Source organism: Onychomys torridus, chromosome 17, assembly GCF_903995425.1.
Source record: "Onychomys torridus chromosome 17, mOncTor1.1, whole genome shotgun sequence".
Lineage (NCBI taxonomy): Eukaryota > Metazoa > Chordata > Mammalia > Rodentia > Cricetidae > Onychomys > Onychomys torridus.
Genome location: NC_050459.1, coordinates 60,694,853 through 60,721,287, shown reverse-complemented (window position 1 = coordinate 60,721,287; position 26,435 = coordinate 60,694,853). Strand labels below are relative to the sequence as shown.

At 38.6% G+C, this 26,435-nt stretch overlaps 2 protein-coding genes across 2 annotated transcripts in view; both read right to left on the bottom strand.

The window, feature by feature from the left end:
* LOC118569061 (zinc finger protein 431-like) overlaps positions 1–23,509 on the bottom strand; it is an 83,833-nt gene extending 60,324 nt beyond the window's left edge. Inside the window, exon 1 of the mRNA XM_036166770.1 lies at positions 23,457–23,509. The gene's annotated coding sequence lies outside the window, so the exon portion shown is untranslated. The remainder of the gene's footprint in view (positions 1–23,456) is intronic.
* On the bottom strand, positions 1,039–23,556 carry LOC118569058 (zinc finger protein 431-like). The gene is made up of 4 exons (XM_036166769.1): positions 23,457–23,556; positions 4,386–4,512; positions 4,131–4,191; positions 1,039–3,014 (listed from the first exon to the last, which is right to left on the bottom strand). Exons 1-4 carry the CDS (start codon positions 23,493–23,495, stop codon positions 1,973–1,975), a joined length of 1,269 nt encoding a protein of 422 aa, XP_036022662.1. The 5' UTR covers positions 23,496–23,556; the 3' UTR covers positions 1,039–1,972.
* Between the last annotated feature and the right edge of the window lie 2,879 nt (positions 23,557–26,435).

Genomic DNA, 26,435 nt, shown 5'->3' with positions numbered 1-26,435 from the left:
TCTCTCTATCCCTCCCAAACTCTTCCCTTCCAATTTCTTTCTTGTTAAGTATGTGTGAATAAGTATGCACAAATACATGAAGAAAACTGATAGAATCCATTTGTTAGTTGTGTGTGTGTGTGGTGTGTGTGTGTGTGGTGTGTGTGTGTGTGTGTGTGTGGTTTCACAGCTGAACACATTGCATTGGATATGCTATTAGGGAGCTTATCTTTTCCTAAGGCTAATTCTCCCACCTGCAAAATTCTACTCTTTAATGAGCAACAACATTCCGACCCTGAAGTGACCTAGGCCACCTTAGACAGGAAACATTATCAAGAACAGAAGATTTGGGATGGTAAATACCTCAGCCAACACTTGCTGGTCTCATGGCCCTGAAGTTCTGGTGCTACAGGGAAGACTATGGACATTGGCCAATCACAGTCTCCCTATGTTCTCTGGGTCTTTCACCATCCCCATTGACCATACTTACCTTGGATGACTTCGAAATCCTAAAATTCCTGCCTCCACTTTCTAAGTACCATGGTTACAGGCTAGTGCCACCATTCCTGGCTTAAGTGGCTTCAACTTCATTTAGTGAGGTGTTACTTATTTCTGTGAGCCTAGGTTTCACCATTTGAATAAGGACAGAACTCTGAACTAGTTCTTGATGAGTTATAACAGACTCGGTGATAAAGAAAAACAATGTTGCTCATACTAAGAAGACAGTGGACTTTAAAGCAGGAGGGCTGCATTTGATGGGAGCCTCCTGTTACTGGAGTTAGGACCAGAGCCTGTGTCATGGCCACCTAACCAGCCAGGTTCAGCCACTCATCTTTATTAGGCCAATTAAAAGAACCAAGTTGTCCAGTTGTGACATGTCCACTATAATGCAGGAACTCTAAAAGCAAGATGGGCAGATCTCTCTGATGTTCTAGGGACAGTCTAGTCTATAGAGTGACTTTCAGGCCAGTCAGACATTCATAGTGAAACTATTCCCTTAAAATAAAAATAAATAAACAATAGAAAAGGAAAAATATTAAGAAAAATTGAAAACACCTTTATTCAGTGTGACTGATTTGTAACAGTGATGAGGATATAAGGTAACCAATCAATCCCTGGAGTACAAATAGGTTTAGAAGATGGCAAGAGGTACGCATAACTAAGTAATCGAACTAAGCCATATAATGAATTTTTTCCATCCCTAAATCCCTCCCCCATTCTCAGCTTTCTCTAGTGCAAGGTATTCATATAAGGAGTACATGTTTCTTCAGCAGAAAAGTTGTTTTGTTTTTTTTCCCCCAAAAGACTCAATCTTTGCCCAGAATGAGATTCCTGGGAAATTAGAATTTCATGGGGTCTATTGTATCATTAGTGGTTAGCCAAATGGAGATAAAATGTCTGTTTAAAATAACCTTACTCCTACCAGGCAGGAAGGAGACAGGGGTGAGCATGTGGGGACCGAGGAGCTTTAAGGTCCACGTGTGGTCCATGAAATGGGGGCTTGCAGGGTGCTGTCACTGACAGCTGCATGTAGTTGCCAAGAAACGAAAAGAGTGGAAGACTTGGAGGGGACAGAGCCACTACACCCATGACGTTTTACACCTGGATGAATTATTTCATGTAACTGAAGTGAGAAATCTAAAAGGGTTACCTTATCATTTAAATTCATAGGGCTTTTTCCACGAGTTTAGAGGTGCAAATAAAATAAAGAGGTACATCATCATGCTTGAACAGATTGTTGACACTTGTCAGATTTTTTTCTTCAGAATAATCTTTAGAATAATCTTCAGAATAATAATTTAACTGAATATAAGTGTTTTGGCTAATGGTCCTACAAAATCCTTTGCTTGGTTTCCATTTGGTGTGAATTCTTTCAGGTTCTCAAAGATTACTGTTGTATACAAAGTCTATAACAGATTGATTATACATTTAAAGTTTTCCTCTTGTATAAAGACTCATGAAGTTCAATGACTTTACCACACTGATGACATTTTTAGGTTTGCTCTCCAGTATGATTTCTTTTCATGACTTCAAAGACTACTGTTACAAGCAAAGGCTTAACCACATTACTTGCATTCAAAGGGTTTCCTCCAGTATGTGTTCTTTTGTGTATTTGAAGACTTCTGTGATGTGCAAAGGCTTTACAACACTGAGTACATTGGTAGGGTTTCTCACCAGTATGTGTTCTTTTATGTATTCGGAGATAACTCTGTTCTGAAAAGGCTTTATCACATTGATTACATTTATAGGGTTTCTCTCCACTATGTATTTTTTTATGTATTCGGAGACTAGTGTGGCGTGCAAAAGCTTTACCACATTGACTACATTTGTAGGGTTTCTCTCCAGTATGTGTTCTTTCATGTATTCGAAGATAGCTGTTATATGCAAAGGCTTTACCACATTGAGTGCATTCATAGGGTTTCTCTCCAGTATGAATTCTTTGATGCCTTTGAAGGTAATTGTGACGGGCAAAGACTTCACCACATTCATTACATTTGTAGGGTTTTTCTCTAGTATGCGTTCTTTCATGCTTTTGAAGATGACTATGACTTGCAAAGCCTTCACCACATTCATTACATTTACAGGGTTTCTCTCCAGTATGTGTTCTTTTATGTACACGTAGAATATTGTGTTGTGAAAAGGCTTTACCACATTGATAACATACATAGGGTTTCTCTCCAGTATGTGTTCTTATATGTATTTGGAGACTAGTGGGTTGTGAAAAGGCTTTGTCACATTGATTACATCTGTAGGGTTTCTCTCCAGTATGTGTTCTTTTATGTCTTTGGAGGCTGCTAAGATGTGCAAAGGCTTTACCACATTGCTCACACTCACAGGGTTTCTCTCCAGTATGTGTTCTTTTATGTATTCGGAGATAACTGTGATTTGCAAAGGTTTTTCCACATTGATTACATTCATTGCGTTTTCTTCGAGTAGAAATTCTTTCAAGTCTTTGAAAATGACTGTGATGTGGAAATGCATTGGCACATTGAGTATTATCACAGGGTTTCTCTCCAGTAAGACTTCTTTCGGGCCTGCAAAGATAATTGGTACATGTAAAAGCTTTACCACATACATGACATTCATGAATTTTTTTACCTGAATGAATTAACTTTACAATTTGGTCTAACTGTAAAGAGGAGTCAGATCTTAAAGTTTTATCACTGTGTTTACACTCATGGTTTTCCCCCTCATTAATCATTGTTTTCCATCTTTGAAGAGACCAGTGATGGTAAGAGCCTTTATTACATGGCTCACATTTTTATATGTTTTTTTTTCACATATTTAAAGACAACTGAAAAAACTCAGAGCTTTGCCACACTGATTGCATCTGTAAATATTCCTACACTATGAACCATACATTTGCAAAGTGAACACGACAAACCAAAGAATTTCAACATTTCTAATATTCATAGGGATTTTCTGCAGTGTGCATTTACTGTTGTATTTTCAATGGAATTAAAAAACTAATTGTAAACTTGTATCACATTCAATAAGTCTACTAAAAGTAGAGACTACTATATAACTTCCAATTACTCTGGGAAAGAGATTACTTTTTTCCATAGCTCTATGCTCACATGGCTTGTATCCAGAGTGACATATAATATACCTAGTAAAAGAATAACAAAAAAAGGGTTTCCACATTGCATTTACAGTTTCACTTTCTGTTCCTCACAGACATGTAATATAGGGATTAAGGTTTCTCCACAACAACTTTCTTGACTCTCATAAACTTCCCCTCTCACTAAACTTAGCATTGTTTGCTACAAGTATGAGTAATACCAGCATGAACTATTTAGTTATTAGAAGATTTTGGACATATACCTTTGGCAACTGTGTATACCTCTAGCAATATCTGAATGGTATGAAACTAAACAGATTGGAAGTCCTACAGCATTGCTCTCATAGGGCTATTATTCAAATGGAGATATGTGTTAAGGCATTGTTTCTCTGTCTTCCTTCTTACAAGAATGACAGGCAAACACAAATCAGCTCCATGACACTGAGGTACATGATTTTGTGAGAATTTAATAATCATCAATACACTTAAGGCTGTGCTTATTTACACTGTTGTTTTCCCTTAAAAACTCCTAGAACACATTAAAATTTACTCAGAGGCACATTTGTATCCACTTGCACATTAAAATTACCTTCCATGTCTTCTAGAACTTTGATAATGTTCTTCAATATTATGGTCTTTCCAATTGTAGCCTACAATATAGTACAAGAAAATATACGACATATTATTGGAAATTATATAAAATTTAAGCTATTATCTTCAATGAACCCTTCCTAATTTATTCAACTCATTCTTCTTCTTTCTCAATCAAAATTATAGAAGAACATTAATAACCAAAAAACTGTTATCCCCTTATTTTAAAAAGTGAAGGAAAATTCAGTCTTACCTATAGTAGTGAGATTCCTGTAGGTTTCCAGCATCACATCTTTGTAGAGATTCTTCTGGGAAAGATCCAGCAAAGCCCACTCTTCCCAAGTGAAGTCAATATGCACATCATCATAGGTCACTGCATTCTAAAATATCCCATACATGTGTATAACAGAAAGCATGGTAGTAACAGTGTTGTAAATGTATACTTCTTTGGCAATATATTCATATATTTCTGGTGCTTCTCAGACTTATTCCATAACATAGAAATTTTAATGTAATCACCAAGTCACTTTAGAAGGAAACTGAATAAGAGGTTCACCTCTTGTCATTTCTGCATGCCTTGCAGGAAGAATGCCAATTAACAGACTTTAAAAGAGAGATAAGCAAACAGATCAACAGTACTGAGTAAACACCATAGACATTGTATGAACAATTACTAACTTAAAAAAAAAAAAAGATGGACAAGCTGAGTGTATTGGCTCATGCCTATAATCTCAGCACTCAGAAGGCAGAAACAGGTATATTCCATTGAGTTGGATGGCAGCCTAGTCTAGGCAATGAGTCCCAGAACAGCCAGAGGTACATATTAAGACCCTGTATCCCCCACAAAAAATCAATTAATCAAAGAAAAACACAGAAAGAACTCAAAGATTTTTACTGAAGTTCCTAAAAGATTTATGCATTTACTCCAGTTCTGTTTAACTGTAGCATTAATAAAATCTTATTAAAAAGGGAGTGTATGTCCAAACAGTTACAAGTAGACAGATGAAAACATTAGCAATATAAATGTTGGTCATAAATAAACAGTGTAGGGCAGATCTTGCAAATGGGTGGCCTCAATTGCCAGTACTTACATGAGGGCTCATAATTATCCATTACTCAAAGTTCAAGATTTCTGAGGCTGTCTTCTGACTACTGTGAGGACTTGTGGTACATGTTGATGCTTACAGGCAAAAACTCATACTCATTCAAAAAATGTCAAAACATATACAACAGATAGAAAGAATGCCACACAACTGCAATCCAATAACTCACAAGACTCAGACAGTATTAATGTCATGAATACATGCTATCCTGGGAAACAGAATAATAACCTCTGTCAAATTTCAAAATTCAAGATGTGGCTGAAGATCAGCACAACACCATATGTTTGACATGTACCAAAACCTATGTTCCAGGCTACCAGCCAATAGTATAAGAATAAAAAGAGCAAAGCATGCTGGCCCACCTTTAATCCTAGCACCTGGGAACCAGAGTCAGGTAGATCCCTAAGTTGGAGGTCAGCCTGGTCTACATACCTCCTTTCAGGACATCCAAGGCTACATAGATAAACCTTCTCTTCAAAAACAAAAACAAAAAATTATAAAATAAAAACAGCAGGCCAGCAAAATAGTTTAGCATTGAATAGCAATTGCTTGTAAGTAACTGTGTTGACCCAAGTTCAGATACCCAAGTCAGGAAGCTCTTAACCACCTGCTATGCCAAATCCAGGGGATCTGACGTCCTCTTCTTTGGTATGTCACCAATACACACATGGAAGACATTCTTTCTTACATACACAAACATACACATAAAGATGAGGATAGACTTGTTTTCAAAAGTTCTTGTGACTTACTAAGCAATTAGAGCAAAACAAATTGCTTTAGATGTATAATGCAAATCATACATTATTTCTTTAAAAATCTATGATCTTGTGTTTGGTTTTTAAAAATTTACATTTCCATAGTCAGTTGCAGACTTACATCCAGTTTTCAATCATTGGAAACAAAATAGTATCTAAGTAATCCGAATAGACATACTTTTTCTTTATCATAAGGGAATGAGATACTTAAAGTAAGCAAAACTATTTTCTACAATCTCAAAACATCAGAAGGCTTCTCTAGTTTTAGTGGAACAACCCTTCTTGCCAAACCCATTTTCTATTTTTGGAAAAGAAAAAAAAAAAAAAAAAACAGAGTGTACAGGATGAGTTCTGGCTAGTGATTTCTTTGATTTTGATCTTTTGTTAGAATCTTGTAGTTCTTGTTTAAGGGACTGTGTTAAATTTGTGTCAAGTCTTTGTGTCCCCCTTAATTGGTGGTGCCACCTATGTTATGTGATTTTATTAATTATAGTCTAATTATTTTGCTGTTTCTCTGAGAAATGATAGACTTTCACCTATTTTTATATTCTAAAAATATACTAAATTATGTTATGAGTTCCTTGAGTTTTTATTTGTTTGGGGACTTTCTATGGGGAAACAAGTTTTAGTTTTTTCTTCTTGATGCTAAAGGTTCTCTCCTCATTTCTTTACACATCCATCTTTTCCAGGTGTTGCAATCATCAATGTTGGGTTTTTTCTACTTTAAGTATTAATATGGTTAACACATTGGTTTATTTTATTTTTATTTATTTTTTTTTTGTGAAAGACTTACTTCTCCGCCCACATAGTACCTTTTATCCAATAAACTGAAAGTCTTTCACAAATTAACAACAACAAACTAAATAAAGAAGTATATAAATGATCTTTGTGAACCTGATGCCTGAGTTAAGATACTGGGTACGGGACTGGGTAGGCTGCCCATGGGGATTTGCTACAGTCTGTTACCAGAGACGCAATATTCAGGGTTGCCCCTAGTGCTGCAACACCATAGCAGGTGCAGCTTCCCCTCCCACTATCAACACCTCCTACAGATCCCACAGACCATCCCTACCTGCCCTTCCCTTCTGCCCCACCTCTGTGTCCCAGCCCCCAACTTGAGCAGATACCCCCTGCTCAACCACAGGGCATGCCAGCCAGAAGACTGCATAGGCTGCCCAAGGACCTATCCTCCTATCTGTTACCACAGACCCAATTCTCACAGTTGCCCTTAGCACTGGAACAGAATACCAGGGGCAACTTTATCTCCCACAGTCCATGTGTCCTTCCCTGACACCATTTCCACGTGCCTCACCTCTGTGTTGCAGCACCCAACTCAGGCAGACACCCCCTGATCAGCCACACGTCATGCCTGCCAGAAGACCAGGGAGGCTGTCTGCAGATCTACCACACTATCTGTTGCCACAGACCTAATTTTCACAGTTGCCCCTAGAACTGGAATAGAATACTAAAGGCAGCTTCTCCTCCCCCTCTCCACTCCTCCTGTGGATCCCTAAGATCTTCCCCCCCTTCCCCTTCCTCCATCCTCCAAGAGCAACAACATTCCCCCATGAACACACTAGCCAAGCACAACTGTAAAAAAGGTAATGCTCAGCCAATACACTTTCTGAAAATCCAGAGAGATAACAGAAACCCAGAAAGAAAAAAAAAAAAAACCTGCCACCCAACCAAGACAAATTCAGAAATCAGTACCTAGAACTATACTCACCAGAAACTGAGATGCCTAGATGTTAGCTTATGAACATAATCAATAACAGCCAAGGTAACATGTCACCACTACAGCCCAGCTATCCTACCACATCAGGTCCTGAATATTCCAATGTATCAGAAGCACAAGAAAAAGACCGTAAAACCAACTATATGAAGATGACAGCGGTCCTTAAAGAGTAAATGAATAAATCCCTTAAAGAAATCAAGGAAAACCAAAACATTTAGAGGAAATCAACAAATCCCTCAAAGAAATCCAGGAAAACTCAAACAATTAGAAAAAAACCAATAAATCTCTTAAATAAGGCCAAAAAGAAACACACAATTGAAAGGAAACAAATACAACTATACAAACCTGAAAATGGAAATAGGAGCAATAAAGAAAACACAAACTGGTGGAATCATGGAACAAAAACTTTAATACTACAAGAACTGTACAGGCCAGCTTCACCAACTGAATACAGAGATGGAAGAGAGAATCTCAGGTACTAAAAATGGTAGAATAAATGGGTATATCAGCCAAAAAAAAAAAAAAAAGAAAGAAAAAAAACATTAAAAAATTCCTGACACAAATATTCAGGAATTCTGGCAAACTATGAAAAAGATCAAGCAAGGAGAAGAATACCAGCTTAAAGGTCCAGAAAATATTTTCAACAAAATCATAGATGAAAAATTTTCTAACCCAAAGGAGGTGCCTATCAAGCACAAGAAGCATACAAAAGACCAAATAGGGGATGGAGAGATGGCTCAGAGGTTAAGAGCACTGACTGTTCTTCCAGAGGTCCTGAGTTCAATTCCTAGCAACCACATGGTGGCTCACAACTATCTGTAATGAGATCTGGCGCCCTCTTCTGTATACATAATAAATAAATAAATCTTAAAAAAAAAAAAAAAAGACCAAATAGATTGGAATAGAAAAGAAAGTTTCCTTGCCACATAATAATGAAAACACTAAACATACAAAACAAAGAAAGAATATTAAAAGCTGCAAAGGAAAAATACCAAGTAACATACAAAGGCAGATCTATAAGAATTATACCTGACTTCTCAATGGAGACTCTGAAAGTCAAAAGGGCTTTGGACACATGTGCTGCAGATTAAGAAACCACAGATCCCAGCCCAGATTACTAGACCCAGAAAATTTACATTCACCATAAATGGAGATAATATGATATTGCATGATAAGGCCAAATTTATACAATATCTATCTACAAATGCAACGCTGCAGAAGTTGCTAGAAGGAAAATTCCAAACCAAGGATATTAACTCCACATATGAAAAAAAAAAGGAAATAAATATGTCACATCAGCAAAAGCAAAAGGGAGGCACACAAACACATACACACATCACCACCAACAACAACAAAAACAATAACAACAAAATAACAGGAATTAACAATCATTGTTTATTGATATCACTCAGTATCAATCGCCTCAATTCCCCAATAAAAGACACAGATTAACAGAATGGATGAAAAAGAAGGTTCATCTTTCTACTGCACCTAAGAAACACACTTCTCAACATCAAAGATAGACATTACCACAAGATTAAGGATGGGGAAAAGATATTCCAAGAAAACAGACCTTAAAAGCAAGCAGGTGTAGCCATTTTAATATCAAACAAAATAATATTCAAACAAAATCAAAAAATATGGGGAAGAACACAGTAGTTCAAAGGAAAAATTCAGCAAGATAACATTTAGATTTTTAACACCTATGTCACAAGCACAAGGTTAACAACTTTGTAAAAGAAATACTTCCACAGCTTAAATCACACACTGAGCCTCACACACTGATAGTGAAAGACTTCAATATCCCACTCTCAACAATGGACAGGCCTTCTAGACAAAAACTAAACAATCCCTTGTTTGAGAATGCATGAGCTAACTGACTTTATAAACCAAATGAACCCAACTGATATTTACAGAACATTCCATCTAAACATAAAAGAATAAATCTTCTTCTCAGCACCTCATGGAACTTTCCTCCAAATTGTTGACATACTCAAACACAATGAGATATGAGACAATTGAAATAATCCCCTGCATCCTGTCGGAACACCATGGATTAAAACTAAGCATAAAAAACAACAGAAAAAAAAAACCAGAAAGCTTACAAATTCATGGAAACTGAACAATTATCTAGTGAATAACTACAGGGTCAAGACAGTAATAAAGAAATTAAAGACTTTCTAGAATTCAATGATAATGAATACACCACCTCCTTTTGTATGAATCCTAATTGGTCTTAATAATAAAAACCTGGAGCCAGATATTGGAATAAATGCTGAAAGATCAAAGAAGCAGGGCAGCCAGCCACTAGAAAGACTTCTTACCTCTCCTGGATTCTCAGCCTGAAAAACTGAGTTCCTTTCTCCTTCCACCTTATATTCCTTTCTCCATCTAGCCATATCACTTCCTGTCTCAACCTCCCTAGTGCTGGGATTAAAAGCGTGTGTGCCTCTCAAATATTGGGAGCAAAGGCATGAGATCCCAAGAGCTGGAATTAAAGGTATGTGCCACCATTGCCTAGCCTCTATGGTTGACTAATGACTGGCTTTGCCCTCTGATCTTCAGGTAAGCTTTGTTAGATCATACACAAAATATCACCACACATACCCAAATTTATGGGACACAAATAATGCTAAGAGGAAAGTTCATAGCACTAAGCACCTACATTTAAAAAAAAAAAATGGTAAAGATCTCATATTAGCAACTTAACAGCACACCTGAAAGCTCTACAACAAAAAGAAGTAAGGTTGGTAAATTGTTCCGTGTGGAACAACTGAAGACAGACAGTTGAGGATACAATCAAGCCTTAAAGAGTGCAGGGGTCAGCCTCAGAGGACTGAACTCCAAGCAGCTTTGCAGAAGCGTTTTTTTGTTACATTAACAGTAATTTTTACCAAGTCAATTTCCACATACCAGAACCATTGATCTGATCTAAGAGTTGTCTGAAGGATCACATTACCAAAGCAATTCTCAGCCATTACAAGACTTCCTGGTTTGCGAAGAATGTCTTATGACTGAAGACATGCAAAAGCTCTGAAGCTCCTACAGGAAAAACAACTCCATAAATCTCAGATAACAATCACTGACTATTTTCAAAAGATTACTACAAAACCTAGGTGAGCCATCACTCAGAGTTTACATCAGGTACAAACAATGGCTCTACTAAATTGTCCACTACAAAGTAAGCATAACAGAAAGGAAGGAGTAGACAGCAAGAAACTATCCAACTGAGGGCTAACATCAATAAAACTGAAAAACAGAGAACACAATGAAAAACAGAGAGTTGGTTCTTTGAGAAAATCAACAAGATAGAAAAACCCTTAACCAAACTAACTAAAAGACAGGGAGAATATCCAAATTAATAAAATCAGAACTAAAAATGGGGACCTAAAGACAGACACTGAGGAAATTCAGAGAACCATAAGGACATAGTTTAAAAACCTGCACTCCATCAAATTGGAAAATCTAAAAGAAATGTATAATTTTCTCAAAAGGTACTACTTACCAAAGTTCAATTAGGATCAGATAAACAATTTAAATAGACCTGTTAACACCTAGTGAAATAGAAGCAGTCATTATAAGTCTCCCAACCAAAAAAGCCCAGGACTAGACAGTTTTTGTGCAGAATTCTACCAGACTTTCAAAGAATAGTTAATGACAATACGCCACAAATTATTCCACAAAACAGAAACAGAAGGAACATCACCCAATTCATTTTATGAAGCTACAGTTACCAAGATACACAAAGCACATAAAGACTCAACAAAGAAAATTACAGACCAATTTTTCTCATGAACATTGACACAAAAAATATTCAATAAAATATTTGCAAATAGAATCCAAAAACACATTAAAAAGATCATCCCAAATGTTCAAGTAGGCTTTTTCCCAAAGATGCAGGAATGGTTCAACATATGAAAATCAGGAAATGTAATCCACCATATAAATAAACTGAAAGAAAAAATGAACAGGATCATCTCATTAGACACTGAAAATGTCTGACTAAATGCAACATCCTTTCATGATACAAATCTTGGTTGAGATTAGGGATACAAGGGAGATACCTAAACACAATAAAGGCAATTTACAGCAAGCCTACTGTTGTAGAATATTATTTTAAGGTGTGTTACTTTTGTTTATGTTGCATTTGTTTAACTCTGTGAACCTGTGTTACTGTGCCTGTCTAAAACACCTGATGGTCTAATAAAGAACTGAATGGCCAATAGCAAGGCAGGAGAGAGAGGCAGAGATGGCAGGTAGAGAGACTATATAGGAGAAATCTGAAAGGAAAAAAAAAGATGGAGGAGTGAAAGAAGAAGCCAGAGAAGGAGGAGGACAACAGGGGCCAGCCACCCAGCTACACAGCAAGCCACAGAGTAAGAGTAAGATTTACAGAAGTAAGAGCATTTAAAATGCAGGGTGAATTTCTAGTTTTTGAAAGCTATTACTATAAACTATATAGGATAACCAGGAACATAAGCTAGTGGTTAGTCGTTTGTAATAATCAAAATTCTAGATATGTTAGGTATGCTTTCCAGATCATATAGAGAAATATTTTAGATAGATGGTCTTCAAACCTTTCAAAGTCCTACAGAATATGTTATTTAAAATGTTTTGTCAACCTAAGGTTTTTCATGACAATGAGACACATCTGCTCTTGGGAATACCAATTTACTTCAGAGAAGGCGATGGGCATTGAAGAACCTCCTTATGGAGTTTGCTTTCATTGTGTCAAGGTTAGCCACTAGGCGAAGAAACTTTTGCCTTTGACTGGTGACAATGTGTTGTGCAGGTTGCACATGCAGGACACAGAGGAAAGTGACTGTTGAACTTGGCCCAAAACAAGGCAGGACAGTCCTTCAAAATTCCTACTTCATTGAAGAGTCTCCCAGACATTCTGAAGGACACAAAAGAAAGTGACTGATGAACTTTGCCAAAACAAGGCAGGACCATCCAATATTCCTGCTTCATAGTAAAGTCTGCCAGGCACTCTAGGCCTGTAGGCTGAAGAGGGATGCCCCAACATTGCAGAGGAACTTTGGTGACTGTCCAGGCAGCCAAATGTCTTTTTGTTAGATAATATTACATCCTTTTGGGTCTTTGATGGAATTGTAGACTAAATAGTTGCAGTTTTCCTTAGTTATGATAGAAAGTAAATTAGTTGTAAAATTCTGGATTCACTAAGATAGGACAGATAGATAATGTATTATTTTCTCTGAATAGGCTAATTACGAATGGACAGAATATTGTGAATGTAACCCTTACTTGATAATTGTTATTGTATATAGTCTTACTATGTCTAAGTTAAAACTCTTCCATTTTTATTTAGACAAAAAGGGTGAAATGTTGTAGAATATTATTTTAAGGTGTGTTACTTTTGTTTATGTTGCATTTGTTTAACTCTGTGAACCTGTGTTACTTTGCCTATCTAAAACACCTGATGGTCTAATACAGAATTGAATGGCCAATAGCAAGGCAGGAGAGAGAGAGGTGGAACCAGCAGCCAGAGAGAATATACAAAAGGAGAAATCTAGGAGGAAGAAAAAAGAGATGGAGAAGTGAAAGGAGGAGCCAGAGAAGGAGGAGGACTCCAGGGGCCAGCCACCCAGCTACATAGCAAGCCATGGAGTAAGAGTAAGACTTGCAGAAGTAAGAGCATGGGAAAAGCCCAGAGGCAAAAGATAGATGGATTAATTTAATATAAGAAAAGCTGGCTAGAAACTAAGCCAAACTAAGGCCAGGAAATTAAGAATAAGCCTCCGTGGAAATGCATGAACTGTGGACCAATAGCTGTGGAGCCCCCATTGTACTGGACTAGGCCCTCTGGATAGGCAAGACAGTTGTTTAGTTTGAACCGTTGAGGTGGCCCCCAGGCAGTGGAATCAGGATCCATCCCTGGGATATGAGCCGGCTTTCTGGCGCCCAGTGCCTATGGTGGTACATCTTGCAAAGCCTTGGACCTGCCTCAGCTGAAAGTACCAGGCTCTGCTGACTCCCCATGGAAGACCTTGCCTTGGAGGAGGTGGGAATGGGGGGTAGGTTGGGAGGGAAGTCTGAGGCTGGGAGGAGGGAGAAGAGGGAGATCTGTGGTTGGAATGTAAAATGAATAGAAAAATCTAATAAAATAAAATTTAAAAACAAGAATAAGCCTCCATGTGTGATTTATTTGGGAGCTGGGTGGTGGGCCCCCCAAAAGGAGTAAAAGAACAACAACAGCTTATAGCCAACATCAAATTAGAGAGAAACTCAAACCAGTTCCACTAAAATCAGCAACAAGACAAGTCTCTCCATATCTGGTCAATATAGTAACTGAAGTTCTAGCTAGAGCAAAATGACAACTGAAGGAAAACAAGGGGATATAATTTAGAAAGGAAGAAATCAAAGTATCATCATTTGCAGATGATATGATAGTATACATAAGTGACCCCAAAAGAATCTATCAGGGAACTCTTACATCTGAAAAACACCTTTAGTGAAGTGGTTGGATACAAGATTAATTAAAAAAAAAAAAAATCAGTAGCTCTCTATACACAAATGACAAGCAGACTGAAAAAGAAATCAGAGAAACAAAATCCTTCAAAATAGCCTCAACTAATATAAAATATGTTGAGGTAAAAAAGCAAGTGAAAGACTTATGTGAAAGACCTGTCAGAAAACCCCTTTGAAGATGATCACTTCAGCTAGATTCTGTGTTCTTTCTGCCCTTCATTTTCTATTGCTACCTGTAGTAGAATATTATTTTAAGGTGTGTTACTTTTGTTTATGTTGCATTTGTTTAACTCTGTGAAGCTATGATACTTTGTCTGTGTAAAACAACTGATGGTCTAATAAAGAATTCAGTGGCCAATAGCAAGGTAGGAGAAAGGATAGGCAGGGACAGCAGACAGAGAGAATATATAGAAGCGGAAATCTGGGAAGAGGGAGATTTAGAAATGAGAGAGGAAGGAGGAGGACTCCAGGAGCCAGCCACCCAACTACACAGCAAGCCAGGGAGTAAGAGTTACAGAAGTAAGAGAATAGGAAAAGCCCAGAGAAAAAAGGTAGATGGAATCATTTAATGTTAAGGAAAGCTGGCTAGCAACCAGCCAAGCTAAGGCCAGGCATTCATAATCAAGAATAATATCTCTGTGTGTAATTTATTTGGGAGCTGGGTGGTGGGCCCCCAAAAAGAGCCAAAATACCAACAACAGTTACCTGTAGTGTAGACAAGATGTCTGAAACTCATACAGACATCTGACAAATGATTGTGCATTTGTCAGATTAAATCCAGATAAGAGAAACGGCTTGACACTGCCTAAGCTGTAATTACATTCAGTTTCATACCTGATACAGCACTGACTGTGAGAGTCCTTTATAAGTATATAATCCCTTAACCATTGCTATTGTCTTCACTCATTTAGCACAATGGCCTCCTGAGACACCCAGCTGTCCTCAACAAATGAACATTTAGGTTATTTTCATATTTAGGCAGTCATTTTCATAACTGCCATGAACATGAGAATTCTGATATTTCATAAAACCAATTTTAAGCGCATGGAAGGTATACTGAGGAGATTACAGGGATCCATAGCAATTCTGTCATTTTATGAGAACTCTGTACACTGTAGATATACATAAACACATGGATAGAAAAAGAAGGTCTGGACAACACAGTTTACTGTGTTGTTTGTGGTAATGGAGTTGATGCATAGAGGTAATATGCCCAAATGTATCAGAACACACACACTAAATATGTGCAATTTTACATCAACTATAAGAATGCAACATGGTTTTAACTAATTTTAGTTGATAACTATGGAAAATCCCAACCCACTACTATCAGAGTTTATTTTGCATGCTACTACACAGTCCATGTTACATTCAGATTCATTGTTCAATTCTGGAGCATGTTTTATTTTCACCTTTTTGTTTTCTCAATTAAATCATACTTACTGGGATATCTTTTATGTGAATATAATAATGTATTCTGTGTCACTAAACTCTACACTGGAGTCCTCTTTCTATGGCGTTATACATTATTTCACATCCAGTTTCAGATCCACACTTACTGTAGTTTGCTAAATGAATGATTATGTAGAATACTGTCTTTTACTATTTTATTACTGTAAACACCATTAACATGATGTATTATAAGAAAGATGTTGGGTATGTTCAATTTGCAGCATAAATTCAATATAATTCAAAAAAAGTTCCCAAAATATTCTAACAGGAAAAATGATTCCAAACCTACATAGCATGTGGAAAAACTCAAGCGTTCTCAACAGGATTGTGAAGGATTAGTACACACAATGACACAGTGTGACCTCTGTACTTACCACAAAGCTACAACAATAAAAAATGTGTACAATATTTGTGAAAAAATAAGGAGATGGAGAGAAAAAGCCAAAAACAAAAGCACAAAAATATAGTCAAGCATTCATCAAAAGACCTAAGGAAACTCAGCCAGGGAAAATGTGAACTTGACCAATGTTACCTATAGTTGTAGGTGCATAGAAATTAAATAAAAACAGACTTCACAAAAATAACTCAAAGTGGCCCCTAAACTCTTATATTTCTGACCCTCCAGCTTCTGATCTCTCATCCAAACAGAGAGGACCCCATGCTCTGGACCTCTCTATGAAAAAATGAGGTCTTCAGAAAGGTAGGCTATGGCTCTGTAGCCCCTACCTGATGATGCCCCTATGGTTTCAGGCAAGACCAGCCAGCCAGATGATCATACACAAAGCAGTGTTGAAGAATAATTTAAAGTCTGCTTCCTGCTACATAAACTGTGGTACAGGTGTGGAATCTGCCCTATCCACCTGCTTAACCCATGCACACCTGTAAACCTCTGCAGTTCAGAAACTCCTTTTATCCCCAGAAATTAAATTTCCCCAATCAAGTATTGCTGAAGTGTGATCCCCATCACCTCCTCTCTACCACCTTCTAAACTATTTGTAAAGTTTTTCACATTAATGAATATGGAGTGCAATATTCAAAACTTCTAGAAAACTGACCTTCAGTTTTCCAATCTCTCTTCCCACTCACTGCAAATCAAAAGCAATGCCTGTGTGTGCACAATGGACAGTTACATTACAAACACCACAGTTTCTCAATGCTGCAGAGCCAAGGCTCCCCAATGAATCTGCACTCAGAGGCTCGGAGGCCAAGGGCTACTGCTGTGGGATGTTCTGTATGCTGTGAATATGTTGCTCTGATTGGTTGATAAATAAAAAGCAGATGGCCAGTAGCCAGGCAGGAAGTATAGGCAGTATAAGCAAACAAGGAGAATTCTGAGAAGAGGAAGGCTGAGTCAGGAGATGCCAGCATGTTCAGGAAGCAGCATGTAATGGAACACGGGTAAAGCCACAGAACATGTGGCAACATATAGATTAACAAAAATGGGCTGAGTTTAAGTGTAAGAACTAGTCAGTAGTAAGCCTGAGCCAATGGCCAAGCAGTTTTAACTAATATAAGCTTCTGTGTGTTTACTTGGGTCTGAGTAGCTGTGGACCAGGCAGGACACAGAAAAACTTCCAGCTACAAATGGCACCAAAACATGAGACCTAAAACCTGACAAAGCTTTAAAAAAAAGAAAAAAAAAAAAAAAGATTCTAAAATGGAGCTAAAAACAGCTTCCTAGATGTGTCTCTCAGGCAAGCCGTGAGCAGCTACAATATGGCTGGTTCATGGTGGCTTATGGGCTTGATGCAGCATGGCAGATTCCTGCCACTGTACACAGTGGTGTCTGCAAGCCACGCAGTGCACCCTGTGATGGATGTAGCTTTTGCTAGTCCAAAAGAAAAAAGAAGAGGTTTTTAGGCTACACGCTGCTGGGTAGAGGCATAGACCCACTGCCTCCCAGAGTCCAGCAGTAAGCATGGTTCCCCCAAAGCTGGCAGTAAATGTAGTTCCACAGTTCCTCCATGTTGGAAAGCTGAGGTAGGCGGAGCCAGCAGCCAAAGCTGCCATTTCAGTCCTAGTAATACTTCAGTTTAAAGCAATCGATTCACAATATAGATTCAGATTAAATAAACCCTGAACAGTTCACACTATGTGTAAAAATGTATGTAGGCGTGAAAGAGAAAGTTAAAAAAAAGAATTTAGACAGTTATATTAAAGAAATAGAAAGTTTGTAAAAAAATAAATTCTTTAAAGAGAAAGTAAAATTAATATAAAAAATAAGCCACGTAAGGATGGAAATCACACAAAGAGTCTGGATTATATTGTCTTTGGGATTTTTAACTGCAAAAAGACATTTGATTGTAAAGGCTTCTCAGTTAAACCAATATGTATATTTTAAAGGTATCTTGACTTCAAAATTTGGATCCTAGGATATGTTGCTTTGGAAAGGAAGTTCTGCTTTTGTTTCCACAGAAAGCAAGAGGTTATGGATTTGTTCCAGGTTAAGATACATCAGGTTTGACCAGCCAAGATCCCCTGAAAGGTCTCCAAAGACACCATGGCCCAGATCATCTAACATCAAAATCAACTTCAAGGCAACTGGCTCAGAGAATACAGCCTCACAGACTACTTCAGTCAGGACTTGACCATAATCCTAAAATTTTCTTTGTGTCCCCATAAGAATACAGTGCCCTTTATTGGCAGGAAGTAGCATAGAAAAACTAGGCCCAATTCCCAAAAAAATGGATTATGGATGTTTGTCTTTGTTTAGATTGTTGGTTACAAATTGTTATTGGTCATAGTCAATATCTTTCTAAAAGAAGAAAGGGGGATATAATATGGAAATATAGGATATTACAGATATGATAGGATAAAAAGGTAGATTATTGAACCTACTTTTAAAGAGTAACAACTTGTTTAAAATGTTTTACATTGGTATAAATTTTAGTTTATTGATACAAATTTAAAGTTAATTTTGTTATATTGTATGTATATTTCTACACTTGTTTAAGGTATTATGTTTGTGCAGTTCATTTAAATTGTAATGGATAATTAAGAAATACAGATTAATAATTAATCTTCTATGATAGTCAAACTTATAGTCATGTTAAGTTTTCTAGGTATACATAGATATAATTCAATTAGGGTGGTAATCTTCAAACATTTCAAAGACCTACAGAATATGGCATTTAAAATGTTTTAAAAACTTAGACATTCCTGAACAATGAGACACATCTGCTCCTGGCAGCATCGATTTACTTCAAAGAGAAAGATGGGCGTCGAAGACACTCCATATGGAGTTTATCTTCTTGGCAAAAATAGCCATTTGGGCAAGAAACTGTTCTTGCCTGGACTGCTTGACAAAATGTTGTGCTGACTGGACATGCAGGACCCATAGGAAGGTGACCACTGAACTTTGCAAGGTGAGATGGTCCTTCAGATTCCTGCTTCATAGAAGAAACTGCCAGACATTCTAGAGGACATAGGAAGAAGCAACTGAGAGACTCTAGGCCTGTAGGCTGAAGATGGATGCCCCAACTTTACAGAAGAACTTTGGGTAACTATCCAGGCAGCCAGCTGTCTCTGTCATTCTAGATTTTTGGAAATTGCTTACAATGCTCTTCCTGTTTACTTAGGTAATATTATATCCTTCTGAGGTCTTTGATGTATTGAAGACTAGATAGTTATAATTTTCCTTAGTTGTGATAAAAGATAAATTAAATATGAAACTTTACACTCAAATATAAGATAGATAGAATATTATCTTTAATTTTGTCAAATACAAGTAGACTAGATATTATAACTATAATTCTTGCTTGATAACTGTTTTGTTATATGTAATTTTTCTATGTTAAAGTTAAACCCTTCCTTTTTGATTAGACAGAAAAGGGGAGGTGCTGTGGGATGTCTTTATGTATGCTGTGAATGTGTTGCTCTGATTGGTTGATAAATAAAACACTGATTGCCCAGGAGCCAGGTAGGAAGTATAGGCAGTATAAGCAAACAAGAAGAATTCCGAGAAGAAGAAGGCTGAGTCAGGAGACGCCAGCCCACTGTCCAGGGAGCAGCATGTAATGACACACAGGTAAAGCCACAGAACACGTGGTGACATATAGATTAACAGAAATGGGCTGAGTTTAAGTGTAAGAGCTAGTCAGTAGTAAGCCTGAGCTAATGGCCAAGCAGTTTTAATTAATATTAGCCTATGTATGTTTATTTGGGTCCAAGCAGCTACAGGACTGGTGTGGGCGAGGAAAACTTTTAGCTACAGGCTACTGTGCAGGTCACCAAATGTAGCAACAGAATCAGTCTGTCTCATGGTCCACCTAGTTCCACCAGCTGGGACTCTAATAACAGAGCCAACCCGCTCTTCCTAGTCTGGGAACAGTGGTCACCATATTCACCATGGCATGGCTGTAGTCTTCCTTACAGCTCCCTAGAGAAGAGTCCTGGAAAGAACATGCAAGCTTCCTCCCACTGGTGCTCCTGATTGCTAAGCCTTCTCAGAGTTCCTCATTAGCCAGGGCTAACAATCTGGGCCTCAGGACAGCAGCAGCTTCCCTACTGGGTTAGCAGAAATCAAATGATTCAGACAGTATTAGCCTTCCCAACTCTGCCCTTACACCCCAGCAGAAAGGCCTTACTCTCGAAAAATTGTAGTTTAGTAGAATCTCCCATTCTCCAAGAGTACTTCCTGCTCCTTTTCCAAGGCACAGGGTCCTTTGTGTGCACATCCCATTACACACTCTATGTCCAGTGCAGCCAACCCATTGCTTCATAGCTGGGAAGTCCTGCAGCCAAACACAGCTCAAACTCAAACAGTTGCTGTTGCTTAAGCAAAAAGAGGCCATAAATTAGAAAATAATGAAGAGTCTATGGGAGGGCTTAGAGCCAGGAAAGATATAGTGGAAATAATGTAATTATAATCCCCAAAAATTATTTTAAAAAGTTGAAACAGGCTTTATGGCAATATGATCCAGAGACTAGGGATTTGTATCAGAGGACACCAAGTATTACTCATGCCTTTTCTCTTAGGCTGTACATCTTAAATCTGGAAAATACAGTCATTTTAGGCAGGGCCACACCATTTTACCCAGTTCTATTTTGGTTGAACTGGTGTAACTAACTACAGACTTCACACTAGTTCTTTATCCACATTCTTGACTTCCTGGTCTGTGAACCCAAGAAATGGCCAGTCAAGACATTTATTGATCATGTTATACTGATTACCTAACTACTCACTGCTAATGTCAACTACTGTCACAGAAGGAAAGCTTTCACCTTTCTTCTTACTCATCCCCTTCTGTGCTGTGATTACACCTGCTTTACATTTGGTCAGTGAACTCAATTCTTACTCAGGTCCCTCTTCATTTGTAAGTTCCCAATAAAAGCCACAGAGGTTGGAGGACACTCATTCACTGGTCTAATTTTCCTTCTTAATGACCAGTCAAGGCCCAGCCTTGAAGAAGTTGCAAGACTGTCTTCCCAGAACTAGGCAGCAGAGACAGGTATTCAAAGCAATTGTCAATTACATAGTATAAGGCAAGCCTGAGCTTATAGGAGACATTGATAAAAACCAGTGGTCCTCAACCTTTCTAACCTGTTATCCCTTTAATACAGTTCCTCGTGTTATGGTGACCCCCCCCACTATAAAATTATTTACACTGCTACTTTATAACTACAATTTTGCTACTGCTATGAACTGTAATATTAGTATCTGTGCTTTCCAGTGGTCTTAGGTGACTCTTGTAACTGGGTCATTTGATCCCCCAAAAGGATGCCTCCACCACCCCAGGTTAAGAACCACTGCTCTACTCACTACCTATGATGGGACACCTCACATAGCTTTGAAGCAAGGGGAGGGGCTTGGACCTGCCTCAACTGAATGTACCAGGCTCTGCTGACTCCCCATGGGAGGCCTTACCTTCTTGTAGAAGGGAATGGGGGTGTGGGTTGCGGGGGAGGTTGGAGGAGCTGGGAGGAGGGAAGAGGGGATCTGTGATTGGTATATAAAATGATAAAAAAAAAATTCTTAATAATAAAAAGAAAAAAAGAACCACTGCTCTAAACTAATATAAATAAACAAACAAACAAATAAATAGCACTTAAAATAAATGGAATGAAATTCTTAGTGACCGGCAAACACTGGAAAATTGAAAAAAAAAATAGAGATTAGAGCAGTACTGCATTTAAAGAAATGAAACTAGAAAAACTAATACCAATAAAATTGACTTTTTAAAATGATAAAAATAATTGGACGAACAATTAGCTATACTAACCATGAAACTGAGTAGGCAATTCCCTGGTAGAGAGAATGCCATTAATAAGAGACTGTATGACTTTGTCCATGTAAAATGTTAGCTGCTGAGTGCTGTAAACTGACACAGATTTAGAGCCAAAGGCCTGTGTCTCAAGCCTCTGAGCTGACTTAGCTGTGTCAACCAGGATTGCACATATCTGCACAGGAGAGTTGCCTGACTGAAAAGTGGATATGCAGTAGCTCAAGCTATCCTCCCTAAATTGTACACCCATCAATTCTGTCTGTCTTCATTCACATGAAAGGAATTAATACATGTTGGGAAATTACACAAAAGTCACTCACAGTGCCCCATCAGGCCCTTCTTTATAATGGAGAGCCCTGCAGCTCACTGCCTTAAACTTCAGTCTGTGATCTAGCTATTCTCTTGTCTGTTTCCCCCTGCAGTGTGCACAGTACACCATTGGACAGAAGGGAGAGAAGTCATGCTCCAACATACAAATCTTTTTCTTGTTAGTGCAATGGACAGTCCACTATGTGACTCAAATTGGTGCTACAGACATGCAATCCGAGAATTTAGGTTAGTCAGGAGAATAGCAAGGGCAATGCCCTGTGGGGCTACAGACAGGGTTCTCTCAATCAGTATAGGAGACCTTGACTCAAAACCACTTTTCAAAAAGGCTGGAGATGCAGCTGTTCTAGAATTAATATAGTGAGTGGCACACCAGGACTAAATGTTGAATGTTGGTGTGACCCTCTAATAATGCCCTGAGCAGCACCCAAGAGGCCTGTTCTTTGATTGGGGGGGTGGGGTTAGCCGGTAGTAAATCAGAGTTGTTTCTTTGGTTATGGTGACTATAGCTTAATGGCTGCTTAATCCTGGTGAACATTTACATCTGATCATACTAATCTAATAGGCATAGTTTGCATACTGCTTATCTTTGGGGTATTTGGGAGGCAGCCCTCCCTTAGCTAAATTCTCCTAAGAATTACTAATTTTTTTTCTTTGGGGGGGGATCTTTATACCATCAATTTTATTATCATCAATTCTACTCTTCTACATCACAGTTTAGCAGTGGAGTGCTACTCTACACAAGACATACCATTAACAAGCTCCACAAAATTAACTCCAGATGGATCCTACACCTAAATGTTCAATGTCAAACGTGCAGAACTTCTGGAAGACACTAGAGAGACCAGGGCTCTCCAAGTTTGGCAAATCTGCCTTTCACAGTGAGAATATAAGCACTGCAGGTGCCAGCATTTCACAGTGACATCAGCAACAAGGATATTTCTAAGCACAGTCCCCACTCCCAATGCTCTGTCCAGACGCAGCCCTTAGAGTGAAGTTATACATAGGCTGCCGCACCAGCCCAGGGAACTGCAAGGACCACACAGGACACACAGTACACACAGGACCAGGAAGGAACACGCCGAACTCTGCCCACTGACTCCTGCCCAGCCCCGGAAAGGACCCACCACACCGGTTCCTGCGGCTCAGCCGAAGGCTCCTTCCAGTCTGGGGATAGTTGCCCCTCCTCACCATGGTGGCCCCTCCTCCTCCTCTAGGGACAGCAGCCCCCTTACTCACCGCGCTGTAGCTGCAGAACTCATTGGCACTCTCCCCCATAGTTTCCAAAGACGGACCCTAAAGCACAGCACACCAGCAAACTTCCTACTTCCTCAATGGAAGAGCTGAGCCAGAAGCCTGGTGACCGGAAGAACCCGCCCATCTGATTGGCAGGTCCGCTGAAGGCCCTGATTGGCTAGTGAGGCCTGAGTGACAGGAAGCTGAGTGACAGGACCCGGTGAGCTCAAGGGACACAGCCCTGGCTTCCACAGACCTATCCCAGATTGGCTGGAGATTTGCACCAAATTCAACATGTCCCTGTAATATAAAATCAATGGGTCTGGTTTTAAATGGAAGTACACAAATTCAGGATGAGGCAAATCAAAAACTGTTGCACAAGAGGAAAACAGGATCTCTCAAGAACATTATAAACAAAGTCCACAGTGGTGTTGGGACTGATAACCACAACCCCAGGTGCAGAAAGAGTTGGCTTCTCAGGATCAGAAGCAACCATTTCCCAAAGCCCTGGTGCCAGATCTTTACCAGCTCTCCCAAGCATATTCTTGGTTTCAGAGGAGGAGATCTGCCTTTTTCCCTACACATCAGGGCCTTAGAGAAGCCTCCCAAGGCCTAGGCAGGTTGCCGAACTCAGAGAGGCCTAGTTTCTTCTAGAAGTTCTGCACATCACATTTGATGGAGTGAATTTTGAGGAGGATATAAATGGCATCCCACATACTGGGTAGCACTCCACTTACTAACCTGTGACGTAGAAGAGTAGAATTGGTTATGTAAAGGATTTACCAACTGTGGCAGTTTGAATGTATTTGACCCCCCATAAACTCATAGGGAGTGGCATGATTAGGGTGTGTGGCCTTGTTGGAGGAGGCTGGATGACACATGACTTAACCTAGACCTTGAGGCTGAAGGGCGCACCTTTAATCTGAGCCACACTTTCTGTTAGAAGTGTGTCACTGTGGGGGTGGCTCTGAGGTTTCATATACTCAGGATACCTCCCGGTGTGTCAGTTGATTTCCTGTTGCATGCAAGATACAGTGCTCTCAGCTTCAGCACCACCTCTGCCTGCATGCCATCATGCTCCCCGCCATAATGGACTGAACCTCTGAACTCTAAGTGAGCCACCACAGTTAAATGTTTCCTTTATTAGACTTGCCATGGTCACGGTTACTCTTCACAGCAATAAAAACCCAAACTAAGACAACAATGCTTAGGAGATAGTAAGTCACACAAAGTAGAATTTACCTGAGGGAGTGCTGCCTTTAAAACACCCCAAGGATATTTAGTATGTTAACCAGGATTATTAGGAATTAGGATGCTGGGATATGAATGGTAAACTTCTATGTATATTGTTATTTTCATGTAGGAGAGCTTGTCTCAGAAACATTTTTCTAAAAGCCTGGAAGTAGAGCTGTTCTAGAATTAATATGCTTTCCCAGGGAGAATTCACTTGAGATAGTTATAAGATTAATAAACAAGAGTATCTTTAATAACAGTGTGCATACAGTTCTGGTTAATCCTAAAAGAGGAGCCAGTCGAGAAGAGAGTTTTCATTCCATTTATGCTATCATCCTTAAGTCTCTTTTAAGCCCCAAGATATACACTGAACAATTTAAATGGGGACAGGAGATTGCAAGTCTAGCCACTTAGGCAGATGAAATCTCTCTTTTAGAGCATACATTATGATCTACATTTAAAAGATGTATCAATACTTTTAAAATGTGTGTCATTGTCACAATTCTCACACACACAATGAGCAAGAAACACAAATACAGAAAACATCAAGGAAAAGTCACCTACCAGCACTGTGGATGCTGTTCTTAGATGAAGAATCTTGCTGAGCTACACTAACCTCAGAATAAAGCTGCCTTTGCCTCTGAGCATGCTGGCTCGGAGGAGGCCAGAGTTGCTTCCATGTAGGAACAGAAGGAGTTCCTTTTAACTATCCCTGCCTGTTGTCTGTCTCGGGGCTGTGACATCACTGTGGAGAATTTCATTTTTTAAGCTTTGTTTGTGTTTGGTTTTGGTTTTGTATACAGTTGTTTGCCTGCAAGTGTCTATGTGCAGTACCTGTAGAGGCCAGAAGAGGGCAACAAATCCCTTTGGACTGGAGTTACAGTCGCTGGTTAGTTAGCCAGGCGGTGGTTTCTGGGAATGGAACCTCTATTCTCTGTAACAATATCCAGTGCTTTTAACTGCTAAACTGTCTCTCTAACTTCTTTCTTACTTAAAATTTATTTTCATACACTTTAATTAAAATATATTACATCAGTTTCCCCCTTCCTTGTCCTATCTAAATCCCTTCCCAAATTCTTCCCTTCCAAGTTCTTTCTTGTTAAATATGTGTGAATAAGTATGCACAAATATCTGAATAAGACCGATTGAATCCATTTCTTTTTTTTTAAAAAATACATAGGTTGGTTTAATTTAAGAGTTTCCATAATCCAATGTCTCTCAGCAGCTATTGTTTTTTTGTACAATAGCATTTTCAAAGTCAACAAAACACCATACAGAATCCAGACAGCCTGTATATTTTTCATCCTGACATGTTTTTTTATATTACTTTACTCTTTCTTGAAAGATTTCACTTTACTGTTTTTAAATTATTTTTTCTATGACTATCTATACCCATTTTTTTTTTTTTTTACTGAAGCTGTTTAGAGGTTTTACCAGTCTGGACTGCATTACTGAAGGCCTGTAGCCTTCTCTGACCACGTGAGCCAAGCCTATCTTCCTATCTTATCATATACCCCTTTACATTTTCTCAATATGTATTAGTCTGTGGTACTACAATCTGCTTTTTAATAATGAGTAGCGATTCAAAAAACAATTTAAAAATCATTTAATATGCAAAGTGAAAAACTAGGGATATAAAAGCATTTCACATTTTTTCAAACAAAATAACACCTTCTAAATTATTTAACAGAAGGCAAAAATCCACAATCTTTTATCTGAAATTCCTAAATCCAGATGTTTCAGAATTAT

What these genes read in the sequence shown, in the direction of transcription:
- LOC118569058 (XM_036166769.1), bottom strand. Translation starts at nt 23,495, where the DNA reads ATGGGGGAGAGTGCCAATGAGTTCTGCAGCTACAGCGCG. An exon ending in AGTTCTGCAGCTACAGCGCG is followed by an intron (nt 4,513 to 23,456) that starts GTGAGTAAGGGG and finishes GGGATATTTTAG; the next exon opens with AATGCAGTGACCTATGATGA. An exon ending in CAGGAATCTCACTACTATAG is followed by an intron (nt 4,192 to 4,385) that starts GTAAGACTGAAT and finishes ACTATATTGTAG; the next exon opens with GCTACAATTGGAAAGACCAT.